The sequence below is a fragment of the Ochotona princeps genome, chromosome 22, assembly GCF_030435755.1.
Source record: "Ochotona princeps isolate mOchPri1 chromosome 22, mOchPri1.hap1, whole genome shotgun sequence".
Lineage (NCBI taxonomy): Eukaryota > Metazoa > Chordata > Mammalia > Lagomorpha > Ochotonidae > Ochotona > Ochotona princeps.
Window position 1 is genome coordinate 1,963,705 of NC_080853.1, and position 24,190 is coordinate 1,987,894.

Genomic DNA, 24,190 nt, shown 5'->3' on the forward strand with positions numbered 1-24,190 from the left:
GGCAAAAACCCCAATGTTAGCCAGAAGCTCTGCTGTCAGCTGCAGCTTTGCACTCAGGCAGGGCAGAAGCCCCTGGCCCTGTTGCCACGAAAACAAAGGAGGTAAGCATCAGAGGTGGGATCATCCCCACCAAATATGAATACTCTCTGGTCCATTGTCCTGTCTTGCACGAGGCTCAGATTTGTCCTCACAGGGAAAGCTTATCCTCTTGTCTGTAGCCATGTCCTGTGAGCTGCTCCAAGTTCCAATTGGCTGGGTGATGAGAGAGCGGTAAGCAGCACCTGCTCACGTGGACCGCGCTTCCTTCCTCCTGTTCCGCAGGATGGAACAGAAAACAGGGGAAAGCACTGTGTGGGTCCAAGAAATCCTCTTAACTGATACGTTTTGAACATTTTGTCAGTTCACGTGTTGGACACTTTGTCAGTTCCAGCAGCAGCCGCCCAGCCCCAGACCCAACAGTGTAAAGTCCATGAGAATATGGTGGGAAATACCAGCTAGCAGCACGTGAAATCCAGACTCCACAGACAGCGGCCACAGCTGGAGATGAAGGTTCCAAATGCCACAAGCAAGTCCTTCTGGATCCGCAGTCCAGGTGCCAGCAAGCTATCACCGAGTAGGAGACCTGAGAGTTGCTCCCCATGATTGTCAGCCTGGCCGGATTCATTTAGTCGCGGGAACATGGCTGTTTTGACAGGACTAAAGGCAATCTTTGTGGCTCCACAGGAGGGAGAAGCTGAGTGCTTCTCCTTCATTCACCCACTGACCAACCCACAAGTCAATGAAACACGTTGTATGCAACAGGATGCTGGATGATTCTTCCCTGGGAGCTGAAAAAAGCCCCAATTCTTGAATGTGGAATGTGAATTCTTTAACTGCAAGCTTGACTTTCCTGATTAAGCCTACATGTCTAATTGTGATCACCAGTTCTGTTGTCTTGGGGGAAATGGAGACAAGTATACCCAGTGGGAAGTAGAAAAACTGTAGAAACTGGCCACGTGTGCCCTGGAGGTCAACAGGGTGCTCCCCAGGGCAGTGGGCAGACCTCTGGTGGCATGAACGCCATAGTGATGTGATGCTTTTGTTAATGTTTTTACCATTTTCTAATGTTTTTGAAAAAATACATTTAACTAGCAATTAAACTTGAAATTTCACTGCTGCTTGGGGCAATACTCACTTTCTGAACAGAGATAATTTAAAGTATTAGGTAAATAGTACACCCACATGAGGAGCTGGAGAAAAGCATCAAGATGGTTCTCAAATGACTAACGTTTGCATATAATGAGCTCCTGCTAGTTGGAGTTTGATGCTTGGGAAGAGAGCTATTAAGAACTGTCAGTCGGTTTCCTGTTCCTTCTGTACTCCCAGTGCACTGTGCCCTACTGACTTCAAGTGACTGCAAGAGGCACAGAAGCATATCCTACTGTGTCGGACTGTGAAATATGTCTACTCATTCTTGTGACAATGACATGAACAATCCGTATGAGAAGGCATAATTTTGATTTAAAGGTATCTTCTCTGTTGAGGAATTATATTAAATACCCAAAAAACATCAGTTCTTTGGGGGAAAATGTCCACCATTGCACTGTGGATGGTGCCCTCGTGTGGCTCCAAAGTTTAGCTACATTGAAGAATTTCAAGATCTATTTCTGAATCAAAAACTATAAAATATGGCAGATGACAACAAAAAAAGGCATTTGGGAAAAGAAAACAATGAAAAAGTGATAATTTGTCATTATTTTATTGAGTGGAATGAGATACCAAAATGGCGGACAGGGTGTACCTGAGGTGGTTGACTAAAATGCTAAAAACCACACAAGACATTTTAATTTTGAGTTTTATTTCTATCAAAACAAAATAATTTAACCATATAAAGAAGGAAGTGATTTCAACAACCAACCAGGAAACAACAGTTGCTTCCCCAGTTATGAACGAGCCACAGAGCAGCAAGTCATGAGCAGTTGACTATGACATGAGATACCCAGTGCCCCTCCTGGGTGCGGGGCAGAGGCGAGGGTCCTCCCCGGCTCGTCTCTGCCACTGGTGACGTCATGTGCACAGGGGGCCTTAGGCTTCCGCAGCCTGACGCGTAAACAGGCCCACACTGGACAGTGAACAGAGGGGAAGATTCAGGCCAGCAGAAACCTAGCTCACAGGACTGTCTAGCCCTGACACCTGTATGGAAAGAATTCCAAAAGATAAGGTGGAGAAATTGTGCTTAGCTATCATGGAATGTAGTGTTTCGAAGTGTCTCCCAAGTGTGAGTAAAGGCAGTAACAGCTGCAATGAGGGAAAGACCCACACCTTGCTGATGGCTGGAGCCAACAGTTGAAGGCCCACGGACTGGGGGCAGCCCTGTTCTCACCACAGCAGAGCAGGCCTGAGGGCTGGGCATAGTGATGACAGCTTTCATAACTATAAAAGTCTGCTGCAGCAGGCAAATTTTGCCCAAAATGCAAATTTTTGTGTGGAAAAAAATTGAATAATGTGATTGTTCTAAGTAATGGATGTAAACACAAGGAAATTCTTTCTGGCAAGAGACTGCAAGTCATTTCTCACGCACGCCAAGGACTGCGGTCAGAGCACACTCTGGGGAGGCTGCGGAGGCCGCGGGAGCACTCTGGGGAGGCTGTGGAGGCCGCGGGAGCACTCTGGGGAGGCTGCAGAGGCCGTGGGAGCACGCACACTCTGGGGAGGCTGCAGAGGCCGCGGGAGCACACTCTGGGGAGGCTGCAGAGGCCACGGGAGCACACTCTGGGGAGGCTGCAGAGGCCGCGGGAGCACTCTGGGGAGGCTGCAGAGGCCGTGGGAGCACGCACACTCTGGGGAGGCTGCGGAGGCCGCGGGAGCACACTCTGGGGAGGCTGCGGAGGCCGTGGGAGCACTCTGGGGAGGCTGCGGAGGCCGCGGGAGCACTCTGGGGAGGCTGCAGAGGCCGTGGGAGCACGCACACTCTGGGGAGGCTGTGGAGGCCGCGGGAGCACACTCTGGGGAGGCTGCAGAGGCCGTGGGAGCACGCACACTCTGGGGAGGCCGCGGAGGCCGCGGGAGCGCGCACCGGCGTTGGACCTGCTCCAGGCGGTGCGCTTCTGCTCTTGGTGCTTGGTTAGAACGGAGAAGCATGCTCCCTTGGTTTGATGATCCATTGGCAAACAAGCCATAGGTTTTTCTCCCAGTTGCCATGAGGGGCGTTAGCCCACCCGGGAGCTCCAGGACGGCAGGAGGGAGGACTGCCTGTTGCTATAACAAAGAGGGTTCAGGTTGTCTTGCAAACCATGTGACCTTTGTGGGTTGTTTCACAGCCAAGGAAGCTCATGGGAGAGGCAAACCCGCTCTCCTCTGCAGGCCATGAGCAGTGAGCCGTGAGCAATGTATTCTTGCAGGAACCCAAACTGGGGTTCAGGTCACTGATATGAGCTTCAAATCACTGCAAGCCCACTGGAAAATCATGATAAATCAGATGCGGTCCATGGCTTTATACAATAAACCTTCTTGGCTCTAAAAGAATCTTTACTTAGGATGAGTTTCTCTAGAGTTATGAAAGATTCATTTTTCTTTTTTAATTTAAGACACCACTGAAAGGTCACTTCCACAAATTCATGTTGAAGCAAAGCAAGCTGTATCTGCCAACATGCCACCTATTCACCAAGTGGCTCCCTGCCTATGTCTGTAAGATGCACAGGGAAGTGAAATCCGTACGCCACCATGTTGGGCTGGGACTGAGTCGTGGCAGTGAACAACGGTGGCTCACACAAGGACACAGCTTCCACCGGCACCCCAATATTGCTTCTATTTGGAGTGGTGATTTGGGTTCGATGGCTTTGTCAACACCCCCTCAGCCACAGAGAAAGGAAGAATCTACAGGACAGCTTTCTCCTGAGCAATGCTTGACCACTTGCTCTCATAAGGACTGGGGCCTGGAGGCACACACTCCACTCGCCTTGTCCAACTCCTGTTCTTGTTCACGGAAAATGAACTGCAGAAAGGGCCAGAGCCAAATGTCCCAGCTGGCTCAACACAGTCAGGACTTCACTCTCTCCCTGTGACTGGGACCACTCCCTGCACAGACTCCCTCAGTCCAGGGGCATGGACCACGCCATCACTGCATTCGCTCGGTTTGGTTTTAAATGCACATCAGGTAGACATCCCTCTTACCTGCCTGCGCATGTCTTCCTTGACTGGGTTGGCAATCACTGGGCTATTTATTTACAAGTGATTTGAAATGACTGCAGATATAGGCTACATCACCCCTGGGGAAGCTGGTCTTGCACGACAGTTTCCTGTGGCTAACACTAAAACTGGAGAAGCCACATGAAGGTATCTGAAGGTTGATCCTACTTGGTCACAGGCAAGGACTTGCGAAAGCGCAGTCCTCCGCGTGAGATGCTTTGCACCGCTGCCTCGGCTTGGCAGTGCCAGGTGTCACATGAGCTTCATCACATCCAAGTTAAGCCAAGAGAGCTCGGCTGTAAATTTCAAATTGTACAAAATCATACCAAAAGCAAGTATAAAAGTGTATTGAAAGGCAGCAGTGTAAACCTCTATTAAGTTCTTCCTCTGCCACTTACGGAGAGGGAGAGAGGAGCGGTAAGTAAATCCGAGGCTGGCTGGCTGGCTGGCTGGCTGGCTGGCACGGAGCAGCTTTGTCCCTGCAAAGGGGCACCCTGGCTCTGCGTCGCAGTGAGCTTTCTGTGTGCTGCTGTCACTTGCTCAGTACGGAGACTGATGGGATTTGACAGCGAAGTATCACCAAGCCCCCAAAATGAAATTACTGAGATATAAAACAGCGTCAAAACTCCAATTAGTTTTGTATCCCTGAAGCTTCTGGAGAAAATCTGAACGGCTCCCGTCACGATGAGCAGGCATCAATTTTTAAGCTGTGCCAATTACTAAAGTGTAACCCTCTAATTGGAATTGCTCAGAGCACAATATGACAAAAAGAATCAGAGGAAAATAAGTGAGTTTTTCCCCCTCCAAAAAAAAAAAATATGATTCATTCCAAGAGGCTGCTCTATTAAGTTTTCACACAGTGAGACTTTGCGAGAGCTGGAAGAACTGAGTCTCCGCAGAGCTCCACCCCAGAGGTACCGGGCACAAGAGCCTGGCGTGCTTGTGGAATTTGGCCATAAATAAGCTTGACTGTTTGTGTAACATTTAAAATAGGATCAGCATTTCACCATGACATAGGCATTTTGAAGTATATTTACAACTTCCACGAAGGAGGCAAATTATTTCCACCAAATGTCAGTTTTTGAAGGAATCTGAATTTTGTCTCCAGAAAGTACAAGGAGCACCCCAACACTCATTTCACACCCCAGTTCTTTCTCAAGCTCTACCACAGTTCCAGGGCCTTGGAGCTCACGAGCCCTCCGCAGCGTGCACTTACTGCAAAGTGCCCAATGGGGAATGGGGAATAGTGTGGCTTTGTTGAGGGCCTAGAGTTGGATGGAGTTGGCTTAGAAAGAACCCCACATCACTATTCTGATCTGTAGATGTTTCCTAAATAAAACCGTGTTCTTCTGTCAGCTGGACAACATCCATTCACAACCACCTCTTTCAGCAACCTTCAGAGCTCTATGACCAGCCGGTCCTCATCGTCACTGCTGGTGTCGCTGAGCTGCACTCGGGTCTGCTTCCTCACGCCTTCCAACCCCTCCTTCTGGATGCTCTTCAAAGGGCCTTCAGTGGTGTCTAAAGGCTGCCCTGGCTTTGAAGGAGCCACACAGCCCTTCACAGTGGCTAATCCAGACACCTGACATGGCCCAACATCGCTTCCTAAAGAAGGGCTAGGGGTGGCTGTGTCCCTGCAACCACTCTGACCCCTGGAAGGCAAGTATGTCTTGGGTCTCCCTTCCTCTTGGTGTGAATTAGTTGAACTGGGTCCTGAAGTTGATCTTTTGAGATGAGTTTGTCCAACTGACCCCAGTGGAGCTGAGTCTGAAATTATTTGTTCAGACAAACATTTCCCTGACAAAAGTGCCTGTGACATGCTTTGGGCTGGGGCTTTTCCATCTGAGGTGCGGCTGTGCTCCTGTGGCTCCACACTGTGCCTAGCCAAGGTTGTGTGAGCTGCTCGCACCCCCAGGGACACACAAGTGGCCCCAGAAGCAACAGTGTCACAGCAAGGAAGGGCTCCGCTGGGTCCAGAGGGCGAAGACTCTGGCGTGTCTGAAGAAGTGCCTGGCTTGGGACCTGCTGTGACTCGTTCTGGGGAGGGAAGCAGCCGAGTCTCCGGCTTCCCAAGGTCAAGACCTTCGCTGTGGGGCACAAGGTCGTGTGCTGCTGCCAGGCCGGTGTCAGCTTGCAGAGACGGTGCTGGCACCACAGCAGCGTTGGGAGGGTGGCAGTCACCACGCTCGCCGGCAGATGGAGAAAGATCCTGCAACAAAGTGCAAAGCAAAAAAAAAAGGGGGAACCAAGGTTAATGGGTACCAAAAAAAAAAAAAAAAAAAAACACTGTGATCAGAATAGTGGTTCAGGAGAAAAACAAGGTCCTGAGGTCTAAATGATTCGTACCAAGTGTGGTCTTCAATATGATGTCCTCAATAAGTTTCCATTAATAACTAATTGGTGCATTAACTTGAATAATGCTGCTCGCTGGTACAAAACAGGCTGCTGGGTTTGTCATGTGTTCTCATCTGGCTTTGTTAAAAACAAAATCATTCAATTAGCCAGCCAGTGCTGAGCTCATGAAGTGGGTGTACTACGTTACATTACCAGGCACAGAAGGGGTTTTTTTGGAGGACTTTTTTTGCTTTGTTTTTCAGATTAGCTTTTTTCAAAGTGTGGTCTGACTCATACTTTAGTGGTTTCCAACGTGTCCGGGGTGCCTCTCTGCCTGGGGTGATTTTTCCTTCACAAACAGCATCGTCCCTGCTCTATTGAGATACACATCAATAATGTCACCCCAATGGTTTGGCAAGCAAAGTTGCCCATGCTTTTGGTGCCGAATGTACAGAAGTGTTTGCATGGTGGGCTTTTTTGTGTGAATCTTCAACAAGTAATCAAAATGAGTTTGGTCATGCTTGACAACAATCAGAAGAAACAGGACTGTGAGTGCAAACCAGGGATGGCGACAGGCTGCTCAAAATCCCCAATGCCCACCTTCAGAGTGCTTGAACTTGAACTAGGACAGCACGGTCTTGGGATTTGTCTGTAGTCATCCTCCTCCTTCTCTTCCTCCCCACACCGAAGAGACTGTTTCGAGGTGACACAATATGGCTGTCCTGGTGCACTGACACCTGGAAGAGGGGAGGCACATCCTTCCGCATCCAGGGTTGTAAAATAAGACTCTTACCAGAAGCATCCCCATTGGCACGACCCCTCTGAACCCACTAACCTGCACCTCACGCAGTGGGTGTGAGAACTCAGTGTGCCTCCAACCAAGCCATACTCGCTTGAACAAAATGTCTCCGTTGTTGCCAAGGAAGGGAGAACAGGCAAACCAGTTCCCAAAGGAAACAGTCCTCAAATTACATACAATGCAAAAATCATATTTCACGTGGCTTTTCTTTCCCAACAGAATCACCTTCCCAGTCAGTTTGTGAGGTGAATTGTAGGTCCTCTGGACGGGCAGAGCAGAAATGTGGCCCTACACCCCGAATGACGCACAACAACATCCCATCCTGAACAAAGTGACACGGGTGGAGGGGGCGGCATGGCCGGGGGCACTGTGGCTGTGCTGTGGGGGTCACAGCCACGGCTCTCAGCCCCTCCAATCTCTTCACCATTAATCCCACAGATGCTCAGAACCTGAGCGTGGAATACTGACTGCGGCCTGTTGTACAACAGACCCACCAGCCACATGCATTTCTTCGACTGCTTTCCTGTTTTTTTCTTTTTCTCTCTTTCTAGAACTTTCCTATTTTTTCTTTTCTCTCTTTCTAGAACTCTTCTTCTGAGGTTGCTGACCCTTCTGATACATGCCTCTGCTTTTCTCTTATTTTCTATTTCTTTGGCCTTCGGTTTTATTTGGGGGGCATTCACAAGCTCCTACATTTCCTATGCTCTTTTTTCGTAGCATCCTGTTCTCTTCTCATGGTTCCAGCTTCTTACACCTCTGGCTTTGTTAACGAGGGACGGTTGCTACTCAAGTTTTCCTCACCCTACAGTCTCCCTTCAAAATGCCTTGGCTTCTGCTTGCTTTTAGGTCCCTCATCATCTTCAAGGGCTTCCTGAGACACATGGGAACATTTCAAAAAAGTTTATGGAATTAAAAGACTAGCTTATCTGGATGTTGAAAATTTGAATTTTTTATAATGTGCTTTTTCCATGAACTTTCCAAAAATCCCTTTTAATGCACAGATTCCAAGGGATTGTGGCACCAAAACAAACTTCTCACTTAAATTTCACTCCTCATGCACTTTTAGAAGCTCTTTCCCATGGTGATCTTACATATTTGCCCACACTGGGCAGACAAGCACTGACAGCTGACTTGGTACTCTCCACAGCCATTGGTCCACCCACACGAGCCTCGCTGTGGAGCTGCCCTGTTTAGTTGGAAACACTGTGGCCATTCCCTCTGTGTCATCCATGGGCACTGGGTGGCATCTGCAAGAAGAGGCCTTCCATTTGCCCAGAAGTACGGCCCACGATGTAGAATACACTGGGGTGTTGGGAATCTGTGGTTAACGCCCCCAGCTGCAACATGAAGTCCTCATTGCCTGCTGAACTCTCAGACCTGGTATCCCATCCTGCAGCATCCAGCATTCTCTCCAGAGAGCCTCGGGAGGAGATGCAGATGGAGGCTGCCACCCTGAGCGATGAGAGGGAGAGGGAGGTTGGGATTTGAGGTCTGATGGCATCTCAGTCTTCAATCACTCCTGCCCTCAGCCCCACCTGGCATTCTAAGGGACTGAGTTTGGGGAAAGGTAGAACGTTGTCCAGTGTTCATCTAGGATTCCACTCCTGCGGGTCTGCTCAATTAGTTGGCACCTGTTTTCCAGTTCCTATGGGCGAGGTATCATTTCCCCATGTGTGTTACTAGCACACTCATTGCGTCACTCCTCCTCCCAGATGTTTAGGGGAAAGTGGAAGCATATGAACATGTTCCAGAAGCCCTGGCGTGGGGATGTCTGTGAGACTCAGACCCTGGGGAAAGGAAGCACCCTCCAGGCAACAGTCCAGGTGAGCTGCTAAGCAGCCAGTGATCTGGGCAGGGCCTCTAGGATGCCGTTCCCAAGGGGCGTGTTAGCACAGTCTGGGGGGAGAGGGAGTGGAGGCGGCCAGGGGTGCTCCCGGAGCCAGGAGAGGGGGCTGGAGGAGGGCTGGCAGCAGACGTGCAGAGAACCAAGGCATCCGGAAGCATTTTCACACTGACCCATGGAAAACAAAACAGCAAAAAATGATAACAAAAGTTTCTTTAGTCCCGAAGTTTACCAAGCACAAGAGCCACGCTAAGTGTGTTAAGCTCTATCCGCTACAATGGCAAAACAACCAGGCAATTCATTGAATTCAATGAAAAAGTAAAATCAATTAGTATAGAGAAAATAATCAGATTGGCCAAATGTCTTCCCAACAGGCAGTTGGGGCTTTTAAGCTGAGCAGGAAGATCTGTGCACATTTGACCCACCACTTGTGACTCAGCTGAGAAAGCCAAGGAAGAAAACCAGTGATTCAATTTGCTTTTGACCTTCGAGTCTCCAGGGAAAAGTGAGTTATCTTCAATAATTGTGAAAAATGCCCAAATAATGTCACTGAAGTGTGTAAAACTAATTTGGGTTATTGAAGAAGGACGCTAACTTGGTTTAAAACAAATGGCCCTTTTCAAAAAGTAAGTAGTGCCCTGGTCAAATTTTAAAGCCCAGGGTGCCAGCCCGTTCCGGCTGCAGCGTCACACCACATGAATCACTTCGTGCGTCTTGCAGCCTAGACTCCACTGTCTCCCTGGCATCTTGGCGAAGTCAGCCGCTCTGACACGACGACATGATTCTTATTAGAGGTGCCATCGCTCACCACAGCCCATGCTGTCCGCTCCATCTCCTGATTAAAGGCCGCATTTTTAATAATGTTCCCCAGAAATAATTGCCAGGAAGAGACTGCCCAAACTGTAACTTTAAATTGAGCTATCTTGAAAAGGCTACAGGAAACTGGAAAATAATTAGGAAGAAAATGAAGTAAAAACTAAGACAATGAAAGTTACAGTGTGTCTGTAGACATCTCTGGTGACAAAACTTCTTCCGGCTGCTAACCCCCAAGGCTTTATTAGAAGGCTAATAAACGTGTTACTCAAATATCATTACCAGAACATGTAAGCAATTTGAGACATTTCTTGTAGCTGATCCCAGTCCATGAAAAAAAGCCGTAATTTGGACTCTGTAGTCTCCACGTTAGGAGGAAAGGCTAATAAGTCTGCCAGCCAAAGGGGCTTCTGAGCAAGCTGTAGGTACAGACAAGAAGTGGAGCAGCCACCTGGACTGCTCCCAGACCGGAGCGTCAGGAGCGACCTCACCAGTAAGGGTGCACAGCACAGCAGCGCTGAAAATGTCTAGATTACCCGAAGAAAGCCAGCAGCTCGTTAAAAAGGACCTCTTTGTGGATGGCTACCTGCTCCGTTATTCGGAGCCCGTGGTGACTGAGCCTAAACGCTGCCGGGCTGTGCAGCAGAGCCAGTGCCTGGCGCCAAAACTGTATCCAAGGCCAGGAAATGGTTCAATGACGGACAATGCACAAGTGCCCAACAGGAAAATGCTTCCTACTGGGGGCGGGGGTGGGGGGACAGACACAGGAAACAGTAAGTGCACCCCAAACTCCCCAAGCAAATGTAGTAGATGAAATACAGCAAGATGATGCTGGGGTACAGCAAGACAGGGCCCTGATACAACCTCTAAACCTCTAAACGTGGGAAGGAGTAAAATCACGCAGGCACGGGGTCATGGGACGTGCACCTGACCCGGAGGCCAACTTTCTCTCAAAAAGCCTGATTCATTCATTCATAAAATTACTCAAACAGTTGTCTTTAAGTTTCTATTGCCCACCTAACATTATGGTAAAAGGATTCTTTTTTTTTTTCATAATCTGTGGGGATTTTTTTTTCAATCCTATTACAATATTTGTTTATGAAGCCTTTTGGCGGGCGGGGGGAGGTGGATTCCAGCTGAAAATGACAGTGGAGGGAGGTTTTGTTCCTCTCAGGCAACAAGAATGAGAGACATCAGACGGGTGCCAAGCAGAACGTAGTCAGAAGCTGAAGGAGAGTGCCCCCCGAGGGCAGCTCCCGAGAGAGGCTCTCTAAGAAGCCCAGCCTGGAGCAAGGGCGCCTGGAGTAACCGTGTTAACCGCATCTCTTACTTCTGCAGTCCCTTTCCGGGTCACCTGCCCCTCTCGGGACGCCCTCAGCCCAGGCTGCGTGTAGCTCAAAGCGCATGGAAACCAGCCACAAATCCCAACCCCTCCTGTCCGGGAGAGACAGCCAAGGAGACTGGGACACGCAGCGCTCCCCACTCGGCCCTCGTCCTCAGGGCTTAGATTGGAGTTGAAGGAGAAACTGCTCTTTACAGCCATTTCAGAGCTTAGAGAACCAAGCCACGGGGCTCCGCAAGGAAAGCCGCGCCCTCCAGGCCGCGGGGTCCCAGGCCCACCGAGCAGCATCCCGCAAACGGCGCGTTTTCTGGGGGTGTCGTGAGGCAAGCTTTCACCTCAGGAAGCCCCCCTGCCACCGCGGCCGAGGTAAAAGCAGAGGGACCTTCGCTCCCACTGCAGCCCAAGCGGGCGCCCTTTGCGGGCCGGCCCAGGAGAGGAAGATCCCAAAGCTGCCTGGAGAACCGGGCTTCGGGGAGTTTCTCCAAATCTGTGGAGGCAAATAGCTGCGTTCTCTGGAATGCTGGAAACCAGGAGGGGAGGGGGCCTGGGGACACTGCTGGGCGGAGACGGGGGCTGGGCAGAGCCGAGGTGGAGAGAGCCCCAGTTAAATCAGCAATGCAAAGGCTGCAGGAGCCAGAGCGAGCTGCTGGGCGGCGGCTGAGCTGACCCTCAGGGCTTAACCGGGCTCTGGCTACTTTTCCAGAAAAATCCCTGGGAATGCGTACCTGCCATGTTTTTGAACATCAACAATTGATTGTCACCAGCACGGATGACACCGTGTTACCCAGGAAGTCTGGCCACAGCTGGGCTAGGAGAGGCCAGTTGAAGACCCTCTGTCATTTCAGAATCGGCTATGTACCAGCAACGGTGACAAAACCCCATCAGGCCTCCCCGCCTTTGCTGAAGCAAAGTTTCATTGCTAAAAAATATTTATGAAAGAGGAAAGAAAACAGTCCCCACTTTCAAAAAGTAATTTGGCAATATCGTCTAAGATGACATAAATAATTACAAAGCTATTGATCACACAATTGCTCTGTGGGGAATTGAGTGAGGATGTTTACTGCAGCGACCGTTGGGTAGCAAAGACAATAGAAATCGATGTGAACATCCATTAATAGAGGAAAGGCTGAAGAACTAGATGGCTGCGCGTGCACACCACACTTCCCGCCGCTGCTGGAGGGCCGCCGGACACTGACACGGGGTTATAGGCGAGATCGATGAAGAAGAAAAGAGCTGTCCAACAGGACGAGGCCAGGAGCCTTGGGTGTTAAAACTAATGCAAAATAAAGCCACCCAAGTGTCTGTCCATCTCGGTAGGGTCATGGAGAAAGGCCTGGCAGACTTCTGGTGGGTACATCATCATACAATGATTGGTGCCACAGGTGTCCCTCGGGGACAGGTCTATGCTGTTCATTGTGCTGCTCTGTGAGTCAGAAAGTGAAATAAAAGACAGTGGCCCTGGTTCCAACGTTCAGACTGGACATAGCAAGGCAAAACCCCAGAGTGTGCACGGATGATGGGAAAAGCCCAGCCTGTCCCCTGCCGGGCAGGGAACCACTGAGGAAGGCAGTCCTCCGGGCCAGGTCTCAGGCTACCTCTCCCAGGCAGAGGAGAGCAGAGAGGCCCACGGCAGGAAAAGGATATTTTTCCATGTCTAGAGCCAATCTCAAATTACTACCGTAATTTTTTGGGGGGGCGGGGGGATCTTTTCTGAGCGATCATTGTGAATCACTTATTTCCAAAACCACTTTTCTCTCTATGGATCTCATTTCTTTTCTCTCTCTTTGATGAATGGCAATCAGTTTGAGCGCTCTTCACTTACCATTCTCTCCCCCCAAAAAAACATTTTTAGTGGGAAAGTATGCTTAAAATCGTTGGGTAAATCAAAACTTTAATGATGCACAGAGCAGAAAGCAAGGCCGCTGAGAGTAAGAGGGCACATTGTGGAGCGGGGGGGAGATTAAGTGCAGGCAAAGAAACTGCTAATGGTATTTAAATTTTTTAGTGCCAAAATGAAATCAAGAAAATCTACTTTATGGAACATTAGTTTCAAACTTTTCTTTACATGAAAAATTGCAGCAAGGAAAGTTCAGGCTCTGGCATGTAATGGATGTGTTCGAGCAGCAGCCTCATCGCTTCTGGAGATGCACACCCGGAGAAGGAGGTGTTGCCCTGTTTCAGCAATTCTGGAAGCAGCAGTGCTTAACTAATGGCGCAGCCAACGAATAGCTCCCTATTCATTCTGGCAGGAAAAGGAATGGTGCCAAATCATTAGATATCATCAGAGAAACGGAGGGGAAGGAGCCGGTGAGAGAGGGGGCCCTGGAGTTCATGCCGCCATTTTGATTCTTCTGCAGGAAAACACAAGGAAGTGGTTTGTGGCAGAGGCCAGTGCTGCAGCCCCTCACAGACCACCCACAGCCTGTCCGGCAGAGGGCAGTGCAAAGGCTAAATCAAAGAAAGAATTGCCATCTATGTGACTTCGGTGGGCCGTCCCGCCATCCTCACACAAGATGTGGGGAGGTGGGCCTTGTCCCTCCAAAAGCACCTGCCAGGGTAGCTCTGGCCTCTTGCTGTCGTTTCAAGGAGCTACAGCTGCTCTGATGGTCTTTGTCTTACAGGAACTTTCCCCAGATCTGTTGTGGGGGAGGGAGGGGACCAGGTTAAAACACTGCGGTTGCTTTTAAAGCTTGGTTATGTATACAGCACTCAAGGGAAGAAGGGTGAGCATCCCCTCCCCTCCCCCGCCTCGTCCTAGAATTAAATAGAGGTTGATTGGGAACAGTTGAAGGAGCTCAGCTCTATGTGGTTGATGTAGCGTATACTTAGCTGAAGAGAAGGAGATTAGGACATAATTATACAATGATTGGTGTCACAGTGAATGTCACACCGCTGTGAGCCACCCCCCCCAAGAGCCCCCGCTTGAGTGTCAGAAGTGGACAGTCTGAACAATCGCAGGAATGCATGTCACACATGTGGCCAGGGGACCAGAGCTTGCCCCGAGGCTCTGCAGGTGGAGCAGACAAGCGCCCTGCCCACCTGGAGCCATGCGCCAACGTGTTTTCCTCTCCCGCAATGTCTCTAGAATAGCCCCTCCAAGCCTGCCTACATTGTCGAGCAGCAGCTGCTTTCGGAGTAGCTTTCGGAGCAGCTCTCGTTGCTTTTTCTGCTTCGTGGATGAAAGACAGTTTGTGACTTCCGTTTTCCTGTGTTCTCCTGAAAGGTGTTTGGGGGAAAGTCAGATCTCAAATGGATGCCAAAGTCTGTGCCCAGACCACAGCATGTAGCTGCAACTTAGCATGCAAAAGGAAACAGGACAGAAAGAGGGAGGCGAAATCGCAATTATTGAGAAGACCATTTGAAATCTGTAACGCCAACACTGGAACCAGGAGGGCCTTCTCTTTGAGTTATGATCTCCAACGTTTCTCATTACCAAATGAGCCCGTAAATGACAGTCCATTTCTCGAAATGTAATTGAGGTATTTGAGAGAGCTCATCTTTCTTCAAGATTTGCATCCTTAAAAAGGAGAAATTGATCCATTTCAGTGATAATAGCTGGAAAGAAAGATCTTCTTTCCTCTCCCTCATTAATCCTGATAGGGAGGAAAAATGGGCCCGTGTCAAATGAGAGACAGACAAGAAAGAAAACAGTGGAGCTGTACTCGTTCATTTTGGTGTCCAGTCACCTTAAAGAGATAAACAGTGGGACCAGTGCTGTGGCACGGTGCACAAAGTTGCCACCTGCACTGTTGGCATCCTGTACAGGCTCCACTTCTGGTCCAGTTCCCTGCTCATCTGAATCAGAAACCAGCAGAAATGGCACACGTGGTTGGGGTCCCTGTCCCATGTGCAAGACCCAGGTGAAGCGCCCAGCCCCTGGCTTTGACCCTGGCCCGGCTCCAGCCGTTGCAGCTATTTGGAGAGAGCCAGCAGATGAAAAATCTCTCTCTCTCTCTCTCTCTCTGCCTTTCAAATAAATAAATAAAACACTCCTTAGAAAACAGCAGTAAAACAGAAAGATAAATGTAGATTTTCATCCAAACTGAAACTGCAGCTGAAGAAGGCTTAATTTCCCAAGAAAGCAGGAAAGAGCCCGAGAGATGCTGTAACCTTCGTTGCGGGCTCCGGAGCGGCGGGCCTCCGCACCAGCCTCATCTCCTCCTACAGTTTGCACCTCAGAGAAGTCACCCACAGCAACAAAGCAAGCAAAACTCCAATTAGAAAAATCAATCAGTAAGAGGATGGTCCTGAGCTCTTTCGGGCCAAAGCAGAGAAGGGCGCGTCCCTGCTGAGGGAAAACGGCAGTGACGTGAACTTGAAGGTTGCCTGGTGCCTGCAAGCAGAGATGTGAGTGACAAAGGGGAGCGGAGTCGTGACGGGAGGAGAGAGGGATCCATCCCTAGAGTTCTCTGGAGTCCCTCGCTGTCCTCACACCAGCTCCACAGCTTTTTGTGACAGGAAACATGAAGGACATGAGTGTTCAGCACAGTAACTAGCCCCACACCCAGCATGATGCCTTTTATCCTCTGAACTGATGGGCCGAGATGCAGAGCCGCCCGAAGCCCGCCTGGCAATAGGAGGGCTACACACGCAGCGTTAGGAAAGAGAACTGAAGACTCATGCCTTCACCTTGATCATCAGAATCCTACCAAACAAATCAGGAAATGTCATTTCTAGATATTTTCTAGAAGTAGATTTTACAGAGAGCGACTTCCATTTGCTGGCTGAAACAGCTGGAGTTGAGCTAATCCAAAGCCAGGAGCCAGGACCTTTTTCCAGATCTCCCACATGGGTACAGGGACTCAAGAACTTGGGGGGCCTCATTCATTGCTTTCCCAGGCCATAAGCAGGGAGCTGGCTCAGAAATGAAGCAACTAGGACCCAAATTGGTGCCCATATGGGATGCTGGCAAAGGATCAGTTTGCTACACTTACCATACTACCTGCCACTTGCTTTTTTAATAAAAAAAATTATGTATTTATTTGAAAGGCAGAGTTACAGAGAGGTTCACACACACACACACACACACACACACACACATTCCGAATCTCTCATCCACTGATTCACTCCCCTAATAGTTGCAAAAAGGAAAAGCTAGGCCAAAGCCAGGAGGCTGCAGCTCTATTCGAGTCTCCAATGTGAATGGCAGAGGCCTACGCATGGCAGTCAGCTCCTCTTGCTTTTGCACATAAGTGGGGAGCCGGGTCCGAAGTGGAGCAACTGGGGTCTGGCGCCCACATGGGACGCCTGCGTCGGCCCCCTGCTCTTCCACCCAATGGACACAGGGGAAAAAAAGAAAAAAAAGAAAAGAAGTAAAACCTCTGTCCCTCCCACCTTGCTCCGTACCTTGTCCCACCCTACCCTAATTAGAGGCCCACATGCTGTACCTCGCGTTTACCTATGTAAACAATGTTAAAAATAAAAACGTTTAAAATAATTAAAAGAATAGCTAAGTCATATATGCGACTGGCTTAGAAAGTCCACCCCTTGAGACATGAAGAAAAGTAAAAGACAACCTTGGGGCCAAGGTTGTGGCACATCAGGTTAAGCCACCGTCTGTGACACTTGCAAACCTCTGGTTCAAGTCCTAACTGATCTATCATGAAGCTCTTTGCTAATACACTTGGGAAAGCAGTGGACGAGGCCTCGAGTGCTTGGATCCCTACCGCCTGCATGAAGACCCAGATGGGCTCCCAGGATCCTGGCCCATCAACTGTTGTGATCAGCTGGGGAATAAACGCACAGGTGGAAGGCCTCCTGTCTCTTCCTCTCTCTGTCTTCCAAGGAAAAAAATAAATCCTTCAAAAATAAAAATAAACAAGAGGGGACTTCCTCACCTTACACAGCTGTCATGGAAGATCTATTCAAAAGATCTTTTTTGACTTATCTTTAAAAATCTGCCATTGTCAAATTCAGTTCAGAAAGAGATGTGCCCACATGAGTGCCCATGGTTGCCGCCGCCTAGCAGCGACTCTAAAAAGATGAGGCATGCTCTTGAGGGTCTGGGAGAAGCCGGAACCTCAACCGGACCCCTCACTGCCAAAAGCGGCCGCGTTTAAGTCCTTCTCTCTGCTGCTCCTGTTCCCATGGGTCTAAGCTTTCCTCCCCGCTTCTCCAGCCCTCTTTCCACCACCCTTCTTCCCATATTTCTTCCCGTACTTTCTGCTGCATTTCTCCGTTCTTGTCCCCGTCTCTCCGTACTGCTTTTACTGCTTCTGTCTGTATCCCTCTTTTCCAGCCCTCTCTCCGCCACCCTTCTTCCCGCCCGTCCTTCTTCTCCCTCGTCCCATCTTTCTCTGTCCACCATCCGTCCGTCTGTCGTCCTCACCTAGCTTTTTCCAGCTACTTTTATATCATTCTTCACCAATCACTTCTCCCCATGGGTCCACTTGGCGCTACGTGATAGGCCAGTAATCACAGCGAGGGCATTAGCCTATCCCTGTGACTTCCTGTTTACCTGCTGGCGAGACCAACTCTGCCTCCTGGCCCTGGGCCAGCCGCCATCTTGCAACGGCCCCTACCAATCCCAGGAGCGGCTTTAGCACCCCACTCCCCACACATGGTGTGCGCTGACACAAAAGCACCAAATGCAGTAGGGGGCACTGTTTCTAAGAATGCTGGTGGGCCTGTCCTGAACGTGGCCTGGGTACCCCCTGAGAGCTCTTCTCAGACCCCTAGCGAAAAGGGGTGAGGGGACAGATCTAAGTGGAGAAAGGGGAAAATATAGGTGGGCTTGCCCCACAAGGACGCTGGAGGAGAACAGAAGTTCGCCTCAGCACCCGTGGGCTTCCTGTCCCATCCAGGAACCCACAACTCGTTCAGGTGAGAGCCAAGGTCAAACCCTCCCTTGGGAGAGAGGTTCCACCTCGGTCACCTTGAACCCCTCCCTCGCGAAGGCAAAACAGGCCATCGGTTTTCTTTGTGGGATCTAACAGTCCTGGCTTTGCTGGGAGCTGTGTTGTCGCGACACCAGTGCCTTGTGAGAGACAGACAGCAGCGGTTGTGATGCGGCTGACCCTGGACACCTGCTCCCCATCATTCTCCGTCCGGGTGTCTGGCTGAGACACACCAGAACAGCCTACAGAAGTGGCTCATCTAAGTCCAACTGTCCCCAGGACCATGGCAGTTCCCAGACCCAGCTTCCCTCCTCTCTCCAGGCAAACAGTGCAGTGTTGGAATATCAGACACATCAGAAATTACTGGAGCCTAGCTGTAAAATGGCCATAGGTCGCTGGGGTGGGAATGAGCAGAATCCCAAACTAGCCAAGATGTGAACATGGGAAGCAGCATTGTGATCACGGACTGCAATACTGGCATCCCATCCAGGAGCACGGTTCAAGTCCTGAGTACTCCACTTCCAGGCCAGCTTCTTGCTATCAGGCCTGGGAAGGTGGCAGGAGATGGCGCAGTCCTTGGGCCGCTGCAGATTCAGATGGAGTGCCAGACTCCTGGCTCCAGCGAGGGCCAAGGCAGCCATCTGAGGGGATGGACAAGCAGATAGGCCATCTCCTCCTCTCTCACCCTTACTCTCTGCCACTCCACCTTTCTAATACATCTTACGTATAAGGAAGAGAAAAGGAAGGGTTAGACAGCGTTGCTCAAGGGGAGGGTTGCAGAACAAATGTGGGTGCCATGAGAAATTAGTTTCAGAGAAACCCAGATCAGGTGTAGCATCAGTGATTTATGTTTAAAAACAGATGCACTGTTTAGTCTTGGCCTACAGATGGAACTGAGTGGGGGAGGCCCCACGTTCTCACCAGCTCAATCTAGCCCCCAATGTTGGGGTGGGCCCTACCTGGCCTCCCCCAGGTCTAGGCACTAAATTGCCCCAGGCTGTGAGCTTGGGGATAGCCTCAGGTGTCCTGGATGCAGCAGACAGAAGCTTCAGGATGGAGGGGACAGGCCACAGAAAGCCAGCAGGCTGTAGCTGCCTCTTTCTTGAAAGGAAAAATTTTAAGACCACTGTGAGGGGCAGAAAAAAAAGAAAACAGCCTTTGAAAAAAAGTCTATTTGGAAAAACCATTAGTCGATCTGTTCTTCAAAACTACTTCTGCCATTCTGTCCGTTGTCAGAGAACCCAAGGCTATCGATTTTCTTCCCCAAATGGCCCCCTCTCGGCCAGCAAAGACCGTTAAGTAGAGTTCATTACCGCCAAGGTTCTTTGTGGGAGAGAGTCCAGGGAGGCTGCATGGAGCGAGGGGCCCGACACAGACAATGCCCTCAGAAGGGGCACCAACGACAAGTGCAGCCCAGTGCTCGGGGCCAGGCGGCCTCGCTCCAGTAATTGCAGGTCCAGGGACATTTAGTGCCTGAGAGTTTTGCTATGTTCATAATTCTTTCCTCCAGAACTCTAAAATGGAGGGCAAAGTGGGGCGGGGGAAGAACGCCTTCTTCTCTTTTGCAGCCAAGAGGGGGGAAAGAAAGAACACAAACTCTCAAACTCCGGCTTTGACCGCTAAGCTTGTCAATAGCACACACTTGAGGAATGGGTGGGAGCAGCCCTTTGCCAGCAGAAGCAGCTCTTGGCTGCTCGTGGGTATGGGAAGGCAGGGGCTCCCAAGCCAATGACTCCCACCCGCTCTGCTCCCCACACAGAGCAGTCACCGGGGGGGCCCAGCTGCCTGCCTGGGGAAGCAGAGGTGCAGGAAGCTGCACCTGGTCCCAAGGGCTCCTTGGTGTGGCAAGGGGCACCAGTTCCTGGATTTTCCACCCAGCATGTAGCTCCGTGGTGTGCGGGAAAAGGTGTCCACCTGGTCATGCCAGCTTTCCGTGACTGTGGAGGGACCTTGAACAGGCCCAGAGGGGTGAGGTGGGAGTGAATTGATGAGGATGCCAGAGCATGCACCTGGCAGCCGCCACCACTGCCAGGATTCTGGCACACAGGTCTGGCACACACCCCGCAGAGAAGCAAGACAAAAAGCTGCAGGCCCATAAGACTGGTGGGGAAGTAGGGCAGCTTAGCTCAGCTGTGCAGACACCTGACAGTGGCGACCATGGCCAGGACGCATGGACCAAGGACATCTCAGCTTGGGACTTTCCTCTCCAGCAGCCCTTGGCTCCATCTGATGATGGGAGAAGTGCCAGGTGACCACAGGAGAGCACCTGCCACGAGATGCCTGACCAGCCCACCCCCGCCGCCGCCACTGAGTAAAGGGAGGCTCTGAGGGTCAGTGGCCATCCCGTGGAGCCCCAGGAACAACAACAGCTAAACGTCACCTGGACGACACTGGGGAGGGTCCCGCATAATACAGGGTCAGCTCACCCAGGGGCATGGCAAGCCCAGAAAGTGCTGAGCCCACCCACCTGGGGCCCCACAAGGGGTGTTGCCCACCTGCTCCAAGCCTGTTACACAGCAGCAGTTAACTTCCACTACAGGGAAACAACATTGGCTAGCAGGTCAGTACTGCTGTGTAAAAGTACGTGCTGGCCACCTCGAACGTCGGATGCCCATACAACCATTCCTGGAACGCTCAGTGTGCACTCTCAGCAAAAGTTCCTCCAGAATATCCATGTACAAGTAACAGCGGCCAGCACACTGCCCTTGGGTGGCTCCACACACGGCATCACTGGGTCTGAAATGGAAACAGATCCCCAGCTCCATGTGTTGTTAGCGCATAACTCATGCAACCTCTATGCCTGTTTGCTCACCTTGAACATTACTACCACTCTGGCACCTGGATTTTTCTCGAAAAGTTTAGCAGGATGATTTTTTAAAAATCTCCAAATAGTGGCCATTCCACAGTAAAGTTTATCCTCAGGGGCTGGGGTGGTGGCACAGCAGGTAAGGTTGGTGCCTACCCTGCCAATATCCCATATGTGCACGGGTTCCAGCCCTGGCTGCTCCACTTCCAATCCAGCTACCTGAGCATGTGCTTGGGAAAGCAGCAGAAGATGGCCCAAGTGTCGGACCCCTGCTTCGATGTGGGAGACCCAGAGGAAGCTCCTGGCTCTGGCCTGTCCCAGCTGCAGCTATTGCCACCATTGGGGGAGTGAACCAGCGGATGGAAGATACCTAACTCTCACTCCTCTCCCTGCCCCCTCTTTCTCTCTCTGTAACTCTGCCTTTCAAATAAGGAAACAAGCCTTTGAAAAGCCCCCGCCGATGTTAGGATGATCCCTGTGATGACGAGGATGGCTGGATGACAACAGAAGCCAGCCCTGCTGCGGCCCAGTGAGCTCTGAGCACGGAGATGTTTGTGCTAAGAAGGCTGATAGACACGGCCGAATGAGGGAGACCCTCAGAGGCAAAGCTGCCCACGGACTCCCACACAACTGCATCAGCATTCAGGTGGGGTGTCTTTTTCAAGTTTTATTTATGTTGATGAAATAAGGAAAGCATCCCATCTCCACATCCAGCCAAATCTCTTCAAGTTCCAGAATGTTACAGCTGAGTGATGAGAGCTGCTGGCTCCAGGTCATCCCATCTGCTGACCACAGAGCACACATCTCTCTAAGGAGGGCATGTCTCTGAGTGCAGAAGACCTTCTTTCCTCCCTCAGAAATTATGTGCCTTGTCCCTCAGAGAAGACAGTGTGGTCTTAGAGTGAAACCCAGTCTGCTCTCTTATGCAGAACTGTTACAATCACAGATGGTCCCCGACTTAGAGTGGTGTGAAAGTCATCCACACCCAGTAGGACTACACTTGGGATTTGGATTTGGATCCTTTTCCAGGCTGGCACTGCACGGTCTCATCCCTTGTTCCTAGGCCTCTGGGATGTGATTATAAGCACTGCATGTTGTTGTCAACAGTTTAACGGTGGCTTCTCCAAAGCAAAACAGCACGTGCAGCTTGAGAACGGGCACCTGCCGGCGCCATGACAGTGTCCACGCCAGTGCTAACAGCTGTGCCTAAACACCTGTGCCAGCTTTGTGCTCAGGTGCTGAAAGTGCTCCCTCCCGGGGGCTGGCATGAGCACCAGCTGCCATGCCCCGGAAACCCCACAGATAACACAAACAAGCGGCTCTGCTGATGACAAAGAAGCTCTCGGGGAGACGCGCCATGGGCTCAGTGAGAACCACGTTGTGAAATGCGAGCAGAGTGCAGTCTCGGCAACCTCATATTTTATGGAAGGGCGATTTAGAGAGCCATTTGGAACTAGATTAATGCACACTGCAAGTCGAAATCTGCCTATTTCATCTGTGTCTTTACGTGTTTTATTTCAGATTGGTCCAAAAAGCCTTTGCAATCTTTTGTTGGAAAAATAGGGGGAGATAGCCTTGTCCAGGAGGCAAGCAGTGGACAACTGCATCTGATGATTTATAGATAATTGGTGCCCTGGGTGCTTGTCTCAAAGTGATTTATGGAGAAACTTGTACGGAGTTGGAAGCAGGGAAAAGGCAGACAAAAACAATGGTGATTTCTGGAACAGTCTAGCCCTGACCCAACCCCACAGTAAGCTCTCACCGCGACTCCCAGCCTTGGATAAAAAGGATGCGCAGTTCGATCTCCCTGCAACTAGTCAGTGGTCATGAACTACCCAAGTGTGACCGTGTGCATGTCTATGTGTGCATACACGTATTGGGATACGTGTGATTGAATGTGTGAAGACTGTGTGTTGGTGTGCGTTGGTGTGTTAGTGTAAAATGCATGTGAGTGTGTGTAAGTGTACCAGTGGGGTGTGAGCATGTAAATGTGTGAAGTTTGCATGGGTGAACAAAGTGGGTTTGAGCATGTGAATGGATGTGTGTTTCCAAGTCTGAGTGTGTCCATATGAGCTTACATGTGTGTCTGAGCGTATGACTGTGTGTGCACGTGTAATTGGTATGTGTGTGTCTGTGTGAGTGGTGTGTGTGACTCTGTATTACATGAGTGGTGAGTGTGTGTCTAGGTGTGATTGGTGAGTGTGTGTTTGTGTAGGTGTGGTGAGTGTGCGTGTGCACGTGTGATTGGTGAGTGTGTGTGTCTATGTGTGAGTGGTGAGTGTATGTGTGTACATAAGTGGTCTATATGTGAGTGGTGTGTGTGTGTGGGAGTGGTGTGTGTGTGCACATGTGAAACCAACAAACCTCTCTAAATTAATCAGCCCTGACCTGGCTGGAAATCTTTCTCCCAGAGTGGGCAGGACGGGTAGGCACTTGGCAGGAAGATGCCGCTGCGGGCACTGACTCCGGTCTCAGAGGGAGACACAGCTGCCGCGCCAAACTCCAGCCATGGGTTTGCACACCGCGCTCACATACCTGCCTCCTTTGTGTCTGACCCTGAGTGCGACTGCAGCTCTTTACCAGCCACGATCATGACATCCAAGCATTCTCCTCATCCTCACGGACGGGGGCTCTTTCCCAGGAAATTAGCTGGCTGGTCCGCTGACTATCCCCACTCCCAACACCGGCCTCCTGGTCCCGCTGAAGGCAGAACCGAAGCCCACTGTCACTCCTGCTCGCCTGGCAGACACACGCCCCGCCATAAGCGAGCAAGCCGTCCCTCGTCGGGGTGAGGGTTAGTCGGCCTCCTCCTGATGCTGCTGGAGCTCGTCCCATTCTGCCAACCGAAACCCTCCTGAAAGATCTTTCTTACAGAGCCCCGCAGGTGACCGTTCAGATGTATTGAGTGGCAAACCTAGAAGTACAGAACCATGCCCCCGTCCTCAGCCCTGCAGGACATACTGTGCGCCCGTTTGGGGCCCACGCAGGTAGACCACGCAGCTGCAAGGGTAGAGGGCCGTGATGTCCGGGGGGCCTTGAGGCTGCCGGCCAAGGTCAGGGGGAGGAGCAGAGGGAGAGGCTGGCCTCTGGCTCCCCGTGCAGCCGAACCTCAATGCCCAAGGACAGTAGGCACCCCCCTTTTCACATGCCCTGTCAGGAGGGACCGCCATCCCGGCGACAAGGAGCGGTGCGCCCTCCCCACCAGGGCCACCACATCTCCAGCGTGGCTTCTGCAGCTTTCTGGATGAGA

The 24,190-nt window shown here is 50.9% G+C and overlaps 1 protein-coding gene across 1 annotated transcript in view; it reads right to left on the minus strand.

Annotated features, from left to right (window-relative positions):
• Positions 1–5,563: 5,563 nt before the first annotated feature.
• Positions 5,564–24,190, minus strand: part of ZNF831 (zinc finger protein 831) — a 55,155-nt gene continuing 36,528 nt past the window's right edge. Inside the window, exons 5-7 of the mRNA XM_058679872.1 lie at positions 7,102–7,238; positions 5,989–6,376; positions 5,564–5,700 (exon numbers count right to left, since the gene is read on the minus strand). Coding sequence (XP_058535855.1) covers positions 5,564–5,700; positions 5,989–6,376; positions 7,102–7,238 — 662 coding nt within the window. The remainder of the gene's footprint in view (positions 5,701–5,988; positions 6,377–7,101; positions 7,239–24,190) is intronic.